Genomic DNA, 14,433 nt, shown 5'->3' with positions numbered 1-14,433 from the left:
TTGAGGGAGACTGAAAATCATCCTTTATAATTAAAACCCATTTGAAAAGAACAGTCCCTTCTCATAAAGGAAAAATAGTGAACTGTCTTCTAAGTTCTTCCTAGAATGAATAACTTTAAAAAGTTGGTGGCTATTATCTAAAAGGCAGTAATTAAGTATTGGCCATTGATTAAGGTACTAATGCCTTTAAGAGTGAGGAACCTTTGAACCTTGAACCATCATCCTTAATATTTTAATAATGTCAAAGTAGTTCCTAAAGTAGGTATTATCTTAATATGCACTTTAAAAATTGTGTATACTGATTTTGATTATGGGGACTGCTTTATATATTTTGCTGATTTGGCCCAGTAATCTGAGCCCTTCAGCAGCAGTTTATTCGTAATTATACCTTAGAATTGGTTAAGAATTGTATTCCAATTATTTAAAAAAAAACAGGATTATAAATTTGAAAATCTGTGACTATTTTTATGGTATCCATCTATTAAATTTAAAATAGTGTGACTAAAGTATTTTAAGATAGTGAGGTGCTAATTAGTTCTTCTGTTAAATTTTAAACCATGAAATTAAAATAACAAGAAAGTTGGGAAACACTCTCTACACTTTTTATGAGCGTTTAAAGTAGAATAATCATTTGGGATGACAATCTGGGAGGAATTATCAAAATGTATTCTCTTTAACAGCAAGAAACTTCTAGGAACATAGCATAAGAAAACAATCAGACAAGTGTTCAAAGATACAGATACAAAGATGTATGAATGTTCATCTTGTTGTTTATAATGTATGAATGTTCATCTTGTTGTTTATAGTAACAAAATACTGGAACAAACCAAATTCCTAAGAGAAATGGTTAAGCAAAAAGGTGGCTATTATCCATGAAAAATAATAATGTCAATTTGTACTTATTGACATGAAAACATATCCAGATTGGTGGCGGGGGTGACAGTTACAGTGAAACAATGTGTGTGTTATGACCCTATACCATAGAGGCACAATAGATAGATGATGAAATGGATTAATATATGTACAGTTCTTTTTCAGATATATGTATATGAGAGTCTGGAAGCGGGTCTAAATGCTGTTAACTAAAACGTTAACAGCATTTAGCTCTCAGCTGTGGGCTTTTAGTGATTTTTTTTTTTTAATCAACCTGCTACCCTTAAAATCAGAAATAAAACAACCCTACTTCTTGTTTTGAAAACAATTAAGATATTCCTTTTTTTATATCATGAATTTTTTTCTATTTTATTTACTTCCAAACTTCCTCAAGAAAAGCAAATTGGTAAGTTTTTCAGTGTGGGAAGTATATTTATATTGCAAAGTCTGTTTACTAATAGTTCGGGTAATCAATGCATTTAGCTCAGAACACAAGCAAATTCAAATATTTAGAAAAGTGGTTCCCTTTTGAAAACTAGTAATGGCTTGCTCTGATTGGTTTGAGGTTAGCTGATCAAGAGAAGTCTTGCTTTGATGAAGTTATTCAAGTCCACATGTTGTCGCTATGGGAAAAAGAGCTCCCTCCAAATGCTTTATTGTAAGAAAACGGACACCTTGAACATGATGTCCACTTCCTTAGAAAGAACACAACATTCTGATAAGTGGAAATATATTTTCTGCAAAGAACCTGCTGCACCCATATTAGTTAAAAGTGATTCAATATTCAGTTTCAATACACCAGCACATAAAGAGATTTCTGTTTTTTCTTGTTTTTGATGCTTTACATATTTATTTAATCCTTAAGATGACTATGCAGGTTAAATATTTTTATCCTCATTTTGTAGGTGAATAAACTGAGACTTAAGGAGATTAAATTACTTGTCAAAGACGACATACCCAGTGAGAGAAATGAAGTATTCAAGGTTCCTAACCTAATTCTTATTCTCCTTTACTTTATAAAGAGACTATGCTTAGTGAGACACTTGGGCTGGAACAATGAATTCAAACAATTTAGCAGGAGGGGACCTTAGAGATGCTTTAGTCAAAGATGGCAAATAGGTGACATGCTTCCTCCTTGCTCCCGTGCCCACGGCAGATATTGCTAATGGACTGTGGTACTTTCCACCCTGGCTCAGAATCCCACTCAACATAGTGCCCCAGACAGCTCAGCTGGCTCAGGCTCAGAGCAGGTGTTCACATAGAAACCTATTCATCCTCCCATCTGCCTCAACACCTTACCAGATAAGAAAACTGAGGCCCAGAGAGGCAAGACTTACTCAAGGTCAAGTACTCATTTCTCAGGCTTCCTAGGTGGCGCAGTGGTTGAGAATCCGCCTGCCATTGCAGGGGACACGGGTTCGATCCCTGCTCCAGGAAGATCCCACATGCTGTGGAGCAATGAAGCCCGTGTGCCACAACTATTGAGCCTGCGCTTTAGAGCCCATGAGCCACAACTGTTGAGCCCATGTGCTGCAACTACTGAAGCCCACGCACCTAGAGCCCATGCTCTGCAACAAGAGAAGCCATGGCAATGAGGAGCCCGTGCACCACAACAAAGAGTAGCCCCCACTCACCAAAACTAAAAAGAAAGTCCGCACACAGCAAAAAAGACCCAACACAGCCAATAAAATTAATTAATTAATTTTAAAAAAAAGTACTCATTTCTCTTCACATGGATCCAGGGCTCCTTCCACCACGGTAGCTAAGACTCCTTCCAAATCAAACTTCCCATGATTCTGCACTTACATTAATACATGGAAGCTGCTTAGAACAGTGCCTGGTCCATGCTAAGTACTGGATCAGTATTGGCTATTATGATTATAACGGAGGGTGAGGGGGTGGAGGTACTTAAAATATACAAATTCTAAGATGTACCAGCTATGAATAAAACCAGGTCAGTTTGCAAAAGCATCTGCTAGTTTCCTAAAACGGTAACAGAGCTCTGGGCCGAAGCTGGCCAGACAGCTGCAGCCTTAGGCCTCAGGTCTCCCAGCAACACAGACTCCTCATTCTTAGGTCCTCAGTCACTGCTCCTCAGGAATGTGCGTGGATAGCACCATTTGGAGGACTCTGCTCAGTCTAGACTGCTGATGGAAGGCAGCCGACCTTAGCATAACCTTTGTTTGGCACCAGCAGCACCCCACCAGCTTCACCTTGCCTGGGCTTGGCAGACCTACAGATCACTCAGTCAACTAATTGGGTTCCTGTTCAGATAGGGCATCCAGATTTGGGCTTTTCTCATAATCTCGGGTCTCCCCCTCCTCTGAAGACTTTAAAATTCTTAGACAACTTTGATTAATACTATTTCCACCACTCATAGCAGGATTTTCATACATACTTTCACGTTTTTAAGTGGAATTGAAAATGCATATTTTATTGAAGATATCTGACTTGACTCCTCTTTTTTTGATGCAGTGTAGTTTAATGACTTGCTAAGTTAAGCTTGTCGACTCCGCCTCCTAGCCGGTCCCAAATTCGGCTACTATCTCCTCAATCCTTGGACTCCATCATTTCTGACCTGTTGTACCGCAGTAACCTCCCTGCTTCCGGTCTCATCCACTTCTGACTCATTCTCCAAAGCACAAGAAGACTCTTTTAAAGCACCAAAATCTAACCATGTCACCTTCCTGCTTAAAATGCTTCCATGTCCCCTCCCCTTTGTTCTCTGAAGTCCAAGCTCAATAGCATGTAGTTTATTAGCTCCCCACCCTCGGCCTCCCACTCCTTCATGTCCTGGGTATATACAGTCATGACCCTTTCAGCATTCAGCGTGGCTACCACCTCCTACAAGAAGTCTCCTCTCTGCACCCACTTCCCCTACTGTGTTCTCCCATAGCACCTTGTCCTCATCTTCTACTTAAAGCATTTATTACATTATTGTAATTCTGTTTCCTCTACTGGACTGTATGTTTCTTTGGGTAGAAAAAAAACAGTTGTGTCTTTTTCAACATTGTATCCCCCATAATTTAGTACACTGCCTCACACATAGTAGTATTTTTTAAATATCAATACTTGTGGAATAGCAAATCAATCCATCACTTTTCCGGAAACAATAATTAGAAAACTGAGATTTATTTTTAGTCGAAATTAGGAAACAAAGAATAAGATGTATATATAATTATCATTTTGAATAAAATTCCAATTTCTAATCATATAAAGTGAGAGGCAATTAAAATAGCAAGGGCCACGTGTTTTGAAATGTAGTCTTATGCTTCATCTGTGGCATCAGAGAACTTTTTTTTTTTAGCTTTTTATTGGAGAGAACTTTTCGATCACAGTCACTTTGTTTCCAGTTCTTTCCTTGATTCCTTTTTCTATGTTTTACCTTAGTTTTATTATATTGGGATTAGGAATATTATGTAAGCAACAGCAATAGAGGAAAATCTAGAAATGGCAATCTAAAAATATTTTTTTCTGGTTTATTTTCCCCATTTATAGAAGTAATACAATTTTTAAAATAAAATTTTGGCAAATTTTTTTTAAAAAGGAAAAATCAAGAAATTTAAAATCATTTAAAAGCCCATTTCCAACAGATATAATGGTTTCATTTTTATGTTTTTCATTCCCTTGTTTCTATACATTTTTTTTTCTACTTAATATTGCACCAAGAGGATTTTCCCAGGACTACTGACTCCATTCCCTCCCCTGGCTACAGTGACCTCCTCATAGCTATTCCATACAGTTATGTTTCCCAATGCCCCAGGGCCTTTGCACGTGCTCACACTTCTACCTAAAATACACTTTCTGCTGCAGGAAAGCAAAGGATCTAGGCCTATGTAATGACTGATTCTACTTCCAGGTCCTTCCTGATTTCTAGCCTAGAAGTCTAGCAGGATAAATTTTTACTTAACATACAATTAAAGATGTTTATCTTATTATGAGACCAAGAAGCTTAATTACAACTCTTCATGGTTTGCTTAGTGATGTTCAAGTTATTCATGTCCTATGAGAGCAGATTACTAAACAAGTATTGAGTATACTTTTCTTCACATGCAAGAAGTCCATCTCTTGCCCCCTCCTGAGCCTGGAAAACCTACTTTTTTCTCATCTGAAGAAGGTATTGTATCTATGCTCCTTACCTTTATTAAAGGAGAATTTGAAACATAATGGGGCCTTGTAACCCCACTCCTTTTTGGGGCGGTGGGGGCACACCCTGCAGCTTATGCGATTTAGTTCCCTGACCAGGAATGGAACCCAGGCCCTCTGCAGTGAAAGCACAGAGTCCTAACCACTGGGCCACCAGAGAATTCCCTCACGCCGTCTTTATAACCTGCCTAGTACTCTGGTTGCCTTAGACTCAGGCTGCTCTCGCTCTATCCAAGCAGTAATTCTCAAAGTGTGGGCCGTGGACCAGTAGCATAAGCATCACCTGGGAACTTGTTAGAAATGTAGATTCTCAGCCCCATCCCAGGCCCTGCACTGTATCAATAAGTTCTGCAGGTGACGAATACGTGCTAACAAGTTTGTGCTAATAGACTCTAATAAGGTTTGAGAACCACTGCTTCAGGAATGGGAGTGTTCTTGTCCCTGCATCCCCGCCGCAGGGTGCTCTCAGACTTCCTGACAACAACCAGCCTGACAGCCTGGATGTTTGCATATTGGCCAGTGTCAAGTCTTGGTCGCTACACATGGCAGCCTGTTAGTACACCCACACGATCTCTTACTGACCTTCCTGATGCTGGCTATTTTCTTTGACTAACATCAGTCATCATAGCCTGTGGTGTTTCTAATCACTGTAGCCTGTCCGGCTGGGTTTTATCATGGTAGCTGCAACAGTGTTGGCTTAACTTCTCCATCATCTGCCCCCGGTGAATTTATATTGCCCAAAGTTCTATCCCCTTTGGGTCTTATATGACTCCTTAAGTTCACTCTGTCATTTCTGGTCTTGACAAAAGGTTTGACACATGGGGGTGAGAAGGACCCTGAGTTCCTAATTAAAGTTAAAGGTACAAATAACAGACCAAAATACACTAGTGCCTAGGCTGTTTAGAATTCACAAAAAGGAGAAAGGGCAGGAAGAGATTTTCCACTATATATCTATTTATATTCTTTGAGTTTTGAGCAAGATAGCTGTGTTAACCTACTCAAAAATGAAGTATTTTTAATTATTCTGAAAAATGCATAGTAAAAATAGGAATTTCCAGGGAACACCTCCTGGAAGAAATGAGTTATGAGCCTCGTCTAGAGTATTGCAAGGGGCAAAGGGGAACGGTGAAGGGCAGGGAACGCATTCCAGATGAGACAGGGAAGGGCAGCAGGCAAATGCAGACCACGCGGAGAACTGCCAACAGACCGGGTGAGGAGGCGGTGCCGACTGGCATCCTTTCACCAAAACATGCTGGTTTTGACAACTTGTCTAGATTATGGAATTCCACTGAGAGACGGGGATGAGAAAACAGATGAAGAAGCGGATGGGCCATATTCAGATGATGAGATGCTAACACACAAGGGGCTACGAAGATCACAGAGCATGAAATCTGTGAAAACCGTGAAAGGCCGAAAAGAGGTTAGTCAAGTATGGGATTGTTTTCCTAACGATTAGAATTAAGGATTTCCCCACTGCATTATCTTTTAGGATGTTAACGACCCTTAAACGAAGGACTGCAATGATAGGGCTCCGCTTATATTTAAAATTCTTTATTCCGATCAGGTGGATTAGGATCTCTGGAAATTGGGAAAATGGGAAATCCCTAGTCTTGCACTGTAAGTAGAAAACGGTATTCTTACGTAGCAAAATCATACGGTTGATGTGAGTACCCAGTGCCGGCCCTATGTATATGCAAAGAAAACAGCTAACAGTAGTAAGTACATAGGTTTGTTTTGAACCAACTCTATATAAGGATTAAATAGTAAAAGTTTATCCATAATACTATTATTGTCTTTGGGCCCAGAAAGCAGTGGAGGATTTCAAGGAATGGCCTCAAATCACTGCGGGCAACGTTCATTGACACGTACCAAGCAAAGTGTAAATAATAACAGTTTTTATTTGTCATTAGTGATAATGATGTGTGCGTATAAGCAGTGTAATACCAACTACACCTTGGAGTATATAGGGAGTGCTGTCTTTTGAGCACACACTTAGAAGATAACTGATTCTTTATATCAGAAAAGTTTTAAAATTATTACTCTGATTATGAACTATTAAGTCCTATCTAAAAATCTAATTCATAATGATAACACATTTCTCTCTTCAGGTGCGGTATGGGTCACTGAAATACAAAGTGAAGAAGAGACCACAAGTGTATTTTTAGTCCTGTACACGTCAAGTATCCCAAGACAAATTATGCTAATACATCAGCTTTTTTTCCCTAACATCTTATATTCAGGATTTATACATTAAAATAGTTCTTTAAATTGTGGTGGTGATAGGGTTTACTTTCATCAATTTAAATAGTTTTTATTTGTTTAACAATTCCTTCCAAATCTTAACTACTAAAGGTAGTTCTGCAAAAACAGATAGATATGTCAGAAATAATAGAAAATTGTGTTATCTATTGTCAAATTCTTCAGACCATTGAGTGCCTGGGATATAAGGTGAAACACAAACCCACAGTATACTTGAAAAGAGTCTTTTTATGGTTCAAGATACACCAGACTTTGTGATATTGTATTGTGTTTACCTCCATTTCTGTAATATCTATCACATGAGGAGAGTAATAGGCCTCTGATCCAGCAGTGATAGAACAAGGATATAATATAGGATAAAATATGTTTTATATATTCTTCAAATTTTTACTTTGTTAATACTTCCTAGTTTTTCCACCATCAACTGAAAGTTTTCAAGACAAATGTTTGAAAACCAGGTATCTACATAGCACTTTCATTCCTGACTAGTTTTGCACACTTGAAAATTGTTTACTTATTTTACAACTGTACATTTATTTTGTTTATTAACACTATGTTTGTTGTTATTTGTCATATTCCAACCTGTCAAATTTATGCCTTGAATTACATCATCTCTTTTCCTGTGGGTTTCATTAGTTATATTCATTTAATTTTAATAAAAAACAGAGGTTATTGTTCAATTTTAACCATTTTACTTATCTTCTTTACAGATAAGAAGTTATTTTAAAATTCACCAGCTTCCCATATTTGGCTCTACATTATAGTTGAATTTAGCATGTTTTTGTTAACACTGGTTACATTTTCAGCTTTTAAAAGTGGTAGCTTTTGTGAAATGGAGTCAGAGACCAGTATAGGACTTAGGTATCTTCTAATTCATGAAATTATCCAACAGCCAATCCATTCACAAGCTTGGCACTGATACAAGCTGCTGATTTATAAATCTGGCATTGACTAGAGCCATTTGAATCACTTCACTTCTGGCTGAGATAATTTCCTGAAGATACATGCCAGTGCAAAATACAAATGTTGTTAATCTTACATATTAGAAGTTATTAGAATAGATTTTAGAAAAGTATCATGTTTTTTAATCCAAGGGATTTTGAGTTACTGAACTGTGAGACTTTTTAGGTGACATAGATAACCATTCGGTATGAACTCTGTCGATATATTTCTGATGATGGTTTGAGTGATGAGTAATCAGATTTGTATGATTATACTTGTTCAGATAATTACACTTGATTGTTCTGTTTGTCCAAAAGAAAAAACGATGAGAGAGATGTGCAAGATCTTTGACCTTTCTACCTTTTAAGAAATGAAGCCAGCTGGCAATGTATATTCAGGACCTACACGGAGTGCTGGTAGAGAACAGGATGTTTACTCAGGAGTACCTTAACATAATTCATACATTTCTCTTGATACAAGCCTTAAAATGTCTTGTAGATTATCTCACATTCTTGATAAATAACACCAAGTAAAACTTCATTCAACTTATTTTCCCTCAAAGTTCAGTTCTATGAATATCTTCATCTAATTTACTTTGACTAACTTTTAGCCTCAGTTTCTGGAAGGACTCTTTAATTTGTGTTCAAAATTCCTATGAATTTTGGTTATAAATGCTTGGAGGAGCGTTTTATTTATATTGCCTAGTACTCGACTTCCCAGTGTATATGCTGCGTGTGCCATGCGTATCCTTCCTACACAAGGGCAATGTCATCTCCAGTTGCCTGACAAGGTCATGTAAGTGACTTCGTATCAAAAACATTACCTTTAGGGGCTGATCTGCACCCGTGTATTTTTTTTCAAGTCTACCTTCAGTATTAAAACTATTTTTTAATTATAGTAAACTCATAAATACTGTCCTAAATTGGAGGAATTATTTATTCCTCTACACTGCTGGAATCAAAACGTTTAATCAAAGACAACACTAGTTTCAAAGAGATAATGCAAGTCCTTCTGTTTAATTGTATCTCTTTACACGTACAGTGCTTCCTCTGATATATCTATTATAACCTTATATACAGTCCATGTCATTCTGCTGTTCTATCATTTCCTTTCTTTCCTTACATTGCTTTAAATTTCCTTCTTTTCTCTTATGTGTGTTTTAGCATGCTTTCTTTTGAATTTTGTATAATAAACATAAATTTTTGTTTCTTTTAAGGTGGAACAGGTCATTTTTTGTTTCTCCGCTTTTAAGCCTAATACTTTTAAAAGGGGTGTTTATCCCTAGACCATAGTGCCTTGCTTCCCACCACCGCCACTTGGTGAATGGGCATTAGATGCTACACAGACCTTTAGGGAACTATTTTGGTAGCTGTTAAAGTTTATGCAGAAATTGTAGCTGATGTTTTATTTTATTATATAGTCATTCAACTTGTTCACGAATATTAACTATTTCCAGGGTTTGTTTGGAAGTACGAATTGATCTATTCTTTAGTTTACCATATTTTTTCTGGTATAAAAATGAGCCAGAAATAAGCCTTATTGCTAAGTAATTAATTATGTAAACCCACATAGACCCTGCATAAGATTCCCTCCACACACTTCACTGTATGCATATGGATTTGGCTAGATAATGATGCTGTCAGCATTACCAGTTATAAATACTTGACTACACAGATTGATGGAACAAAATTATTGAAGTGTTTTCAGGGAACTTATCCATATGTCACCACCAAAGATTTCTACAGTGTTATAAGGTATGTAAATATTCCAAATTTCTGTACAACATTGGCTAGATAAATAAGTGCTTTTCTTTCTCTGTTTGTTTTTTTTTTTTTTTTTGAGTAACACAGTTTGTACTCTGAAATGCTTGAACTTTTGTGTTTTTAAAAATAGTATAACACAAATATTAGTAATTTGTATGTTTAATTGGAATGAACTAAATTTTTATTTCGATTTTCTTTTACCAGGAAAAATGAGGAGTTAATATGTATTGAAAAGCAATTTCCTATATTTTCTTCTGTGTAAGTTGATCCATTTGCAAAGCAATTAGGTAAATTTTGAAAAGATCTTTGTTATTGTGGTGTGCAAGTGACGTTTCTTAGTAAACATCACTTAAGAGTAAAGCTTTCTGAAAGGAAAGCACAGCTTTTATTCTCTTACTGTTTTTAAGATTTAATTGTCTAGTAATTTCCTACAGATTTAATGTATATTAACTCTTTAAACATTGACCATGAATTAATGTTTTCTCTTCTAACACCTTTTAACTCTATGTACTTAAGTAGTTAAGAGAAAGCAGTTTTGCAATTTTTAATCTCTTTGTAAAGGCTATCTTTAGGCCTAATATGGCAGTAATTTTAAAAATGTGTTTTTTGCAAACTTTAATATAAAATAAACTCATTTTATTAGTGATAAAGTGTATTTTTTTACTGTGTAAGAGTATGTATGTTAGGGTCCATGAAATGATATTCTTTATTACTGAGTGTCTCTTGATTAAATAGTAGACAACATGTGCACACACTTAAGATTACAAATCATAGAGCAAATTATAAAAATCATATTGACATCTTGCCATTTGCAAAGACATGGATGGACCTAGAGAATATCATACTAAGTTAAGTCAGAGAAAGACAAATACTAGGTGATATCACTTATATGTGGAATCTAAAAAAATAATACAAATGAATCTATAAACAAAACAGAAACAGACTCACAGACATATAGAAAACAAACTTATGGTTACCAAGGGGAAAAGTGGGTGGAAGGGGGGGTAGTATAAATTAGGAGTATGGGATTAACAAACTACTATACACAAAATTCATAAGCAACAAGAGTTTACTGTATAGCATAGGGAAATACATTCAATATCTTGTAATGACCTATAGTGGAAAAGAATCTGAAAAAATATATATATGTATAACTGAAAAAAACCATACATTCCGGAAAGCTCATCCACAGGATTACAAAAGAAACAATTGTTAAATTTGGATGTTAGAAAAAGAAGATAGGAAAAAACAACTAGTACAGAAACCCTAGCCATCGATTTATATTGTTAGCTGTCTCAGACATAAAATGTAACACAAAATTCAATTTTATGTATCCTGGAAATGTTCTGGGGTTCCATCTGTTTTAAAGTCAGATGTCTGTCTACCTCTCAGTTAAGCTTTAGAGAGAGAGCCTGTGTTTAAAAAAGTTTCTTTGTGTTACTTCATTATGATATATAGTGTGTTAAAGTATTTCCAAATGGAGTTATGTTTTCATTTTTATTAGGATGTATATCCTTGTGATGATCCAAAGAAGTTAGAAATTTAAATAAAAATTCAAAAGACTACAATGACTATATGAACTGCAGCATTTTTTTCAGCATTTTCTTCTCCCTTTTAGTGGTTCACTGTCCTTGAGAAAGAGACTCATGGAACAAAAATCATGTCAGAGGCTGATTCACTGTTCCCTGGAAAACATTTTGCCCTTGTACCTATCCATCAATATTCTATCCTTGAAACAATCTCCTTATGATCTGGTTTTGGTAACATTTTTTAAATTGCTTTTTATAAAATGGTGTTTTGAATTGAAATTTTAAAGCACAACATTGATAATTGTCCATAAGTATAGAATACTAAGAGATTGTGCTCAAAAAAAAGCAGGAAAATCACCCCGTTTACTCTTAGTTTACCTGGCAATCCCAGATTAAGGACAAGGGGAAAGAGGAAAAAAAGGAAAATATGGCATTTTGGCACTATGTGCAAATCAAATTAGCGTAACTTTTTCATTCAAAAGTATTCCTTGAGTGTCTACTGTGTACAGTAGCTCTGTTATGTTTCTGCACAATGCCCATATCCAAGTAGTGTAGCATGACAATTAATTTAAGGAAAATAATTCTTGCTTTAAAAATAACAAATGCTCTGTTACCAATGTTTGGATTGAGTATTATTTATGCTTTGACTTCTCTTAGGTTATTGAATAATTTATTTGGTTTCTCCCAAAGCAGGTTTTGGGTTTTTTTTTTTGGGGGGGGGGGTTGTTTTAATTTTTGGTTCTCTTTTTTCCCTTACCTCTTACATCAGATACATTAATGAGTCCTTTATGTACTGAATTTGACCATTAAACTCACCTCCCCTTCGTTTTCCCTAGTTTAAGCCATCATCATCTCTCACCTGGAGTACTCAGGGCATAACTTTTATTTAAGGCAGAATTTCTTAAAACTTTACTACATTTCTGTAGCCTTGCAAATTTTTCAGGATGACTTTTAACCTTGAGTTCCATAGAACACTCTCTTATACAGTCTCTTATCTTTTTGACTGTATCTTTGGGAAATACAAAAAGAGAAGGTTGTGAAGAGAGAAGGGAGGTAAAGAGCAGGAGCAGATGGTTTTGCACATCAGCCTTGGAAGAGAAGTTTTTCTCTTCTAAGCATTGTTTAATGCTGAGATTTAGAAAAGGTGAGTGAGAACGGTCGATGAAGCCAGGGTAGAGTATCTGGCTGATTTATAATGTGGTTTTGACAATGTTATCTCAAAGTATTGGGAGAGAGACAGATTTTTAAGCGGTTGGCTCATGTTATTGTGGAGGCTAGCGAGTTTCAAATCTGCAGGGCAGGGTGGCTGACTAGAAGCCAAGGAAAGAGTTGATGTTGCAGCTCCAGTCCAAAGGCATTCTACAGGTAGAATTCCCTGTTAAGGCCCTCAACTAATTGAATACGGCCCACCCACATTATGAAGGGTAACATGCTTTACTTGAGGTCTACTGATTTAAATGTTAATCTCATCTAAAAAATACCTTCACAGTAACATCTAATGTTTGAACAAATGTCTGAGTGCAGTGGCCTATCTAGTTGACACATAAAATTAACCATCATAGTGTCCTTAAAATTAAGTTCCAAAGGAAACTCTATTTACCCTAAAATGTAAAGTTGTTTGCCTAATTCAGTACGTAAAAATTCCAAATCTTGGATTTTATTAGTTTATTTACAAAGAAAGGGAATGTTGCAGCACAGGCTTTATTTGGGAGAGGGAGAATTATACCTTATAAGGCTTGTGATACCCCTTGTATTAGGTTGTGATAACTAAGATTTGTACATCAGTTTGTTTCCACACTTTGGGAAGCAGCTCTATTTTACAGATAGAGAAACCAGACTCAACAGTGATCAAACCCAACCACAATAATTTTGTAGCTACAGATTCTTGTGTTGTTAATTCTATTACACTTGGTTATCTTGGCAACCACAGAATACTTAAACAGCTAACATAGAAATGATTCTTTACCATTTATGCATTATACAAAAATTTCAGATTGCTTATCCGAAGATTATAATGGAGTGAAGTTTTTGAGTGATCTGTATATAGTAGATTTGGCTCTTGGGGTAACTTCAGTAAGGAGAGAGAGGATGCTTTTTAAATGAATAGGAAAACTGAAGACCAAATGTACTATCAATTATTGGCTAAGACAAACAGGAAGAGATTTGAAGAGAGGATGTCGCTCAACCAGGAGCAGTATCCACTCAGGAAGTGCTTTCCTTCCTTCCTTCCTCACCTCCCCACCAGCATATGCTCCACGGCTTCCTCTCTTCAGACCACACCTTGTAAACCCTTTTATGTGCTCTGTTCACAACAAGAAGAATTTTTGTGTGTTGTTCCATCCTGGGTTTTAACTAACAAGACAGAAAAGGGCCAAATGCCTTTTTACACAGGAGATGAACTTCATTCAGTCTTTAAGTTGAAAGCAAGTACAGTTGGGATATATAGCAGGCAACAGTTTCCATATGTTCTAGGAAAGTGGAACTGTATTATTTATAGTTTACAACATGTTGTATAAAATTAAAGCTTACAGGGGGCTCCCAGGGAGGTAAATTAGACATGAAAGGAAGACTTGGGGAACTCTATTTTGCTATATTCTGAGAAGATGCCCATTAAAAAAGCCAAAAACAGTTTTTGAAGTATTTAACATTAAGCTGTGTACAGAAGAGGTTGTGGTCTTTACCGTGGCGTAAGAAATTCTAAAATTAGAAAAGACAAAGTATGAGGAGAAGGAAAAAACCCTTAATTTTGTAACCTTCATGGGAAAAAAGGGGGGGTTTCAGAGAAGTAGGGATAAGTCATTGTCATTAAAATGATATATCTTCCAAAGTGCAAAGTAGTTACCTGAGCTCTGGTTGATATTTCACCCCCGAGTCTCAAAGCACATGAGACTGCAGCAGGTAATTGCTTCCTCATTTAGATT

The 14,433-nt window shown here is 36.3% G+C and overlaps 1 protein-coding gene across 3 annotated transcripts in view; it reads left to right on the top strand.

Moving 5' to 3' along the window:
- The window catches only part of REEP3 (receptor accessory protein 3), a 97,088-nt gene extending 89,130 nt beyond the window's left edge, over positions 1 to 7,958 (top strand). For 2 of the 3 annotated variants that reach the window (XM_057734779.1, XM_057734777.1), the window contains 2 exons: positions 6,294 to 6,439; positions 7,128 to 7,958. In XM_057734779.1, the coding sequence (XP_057590762.1) occupies positions 6,294 to 6,439; positions 7,128 to 7,184 (203 nt within the window). In that variant the 3' untranslated portion in view covers positions 7,185 to 7,958. The other variant, XM_057734778.1, reaches the window with a different exon arrangement.
- Positions 7,959 to 14,433: the final 6,475 nt, after the last annotated feature.

The sequence above is a fragment of the Hippopotamus amphibius genome, chromosome 5 (assembly GCF_030028045.1).
Source record: "Hippopotamus amphibius kiboko isolate mHipAmp2 chromosome 5, mHipAmp2.hap2, whole genome shotgun sequence".
Classification (NCBI taxonomy): Eukaryota; Metazoa; Chordata; class Mammalia; order Artiodactyla; family Hippopotamidae; genus Hippopotamus; species Hippopotamus amphibius.
Note: the sequence above shows the minus strand (reverse complement) of the source record. Positions and strands in the feature narration are given on the sequence as shown.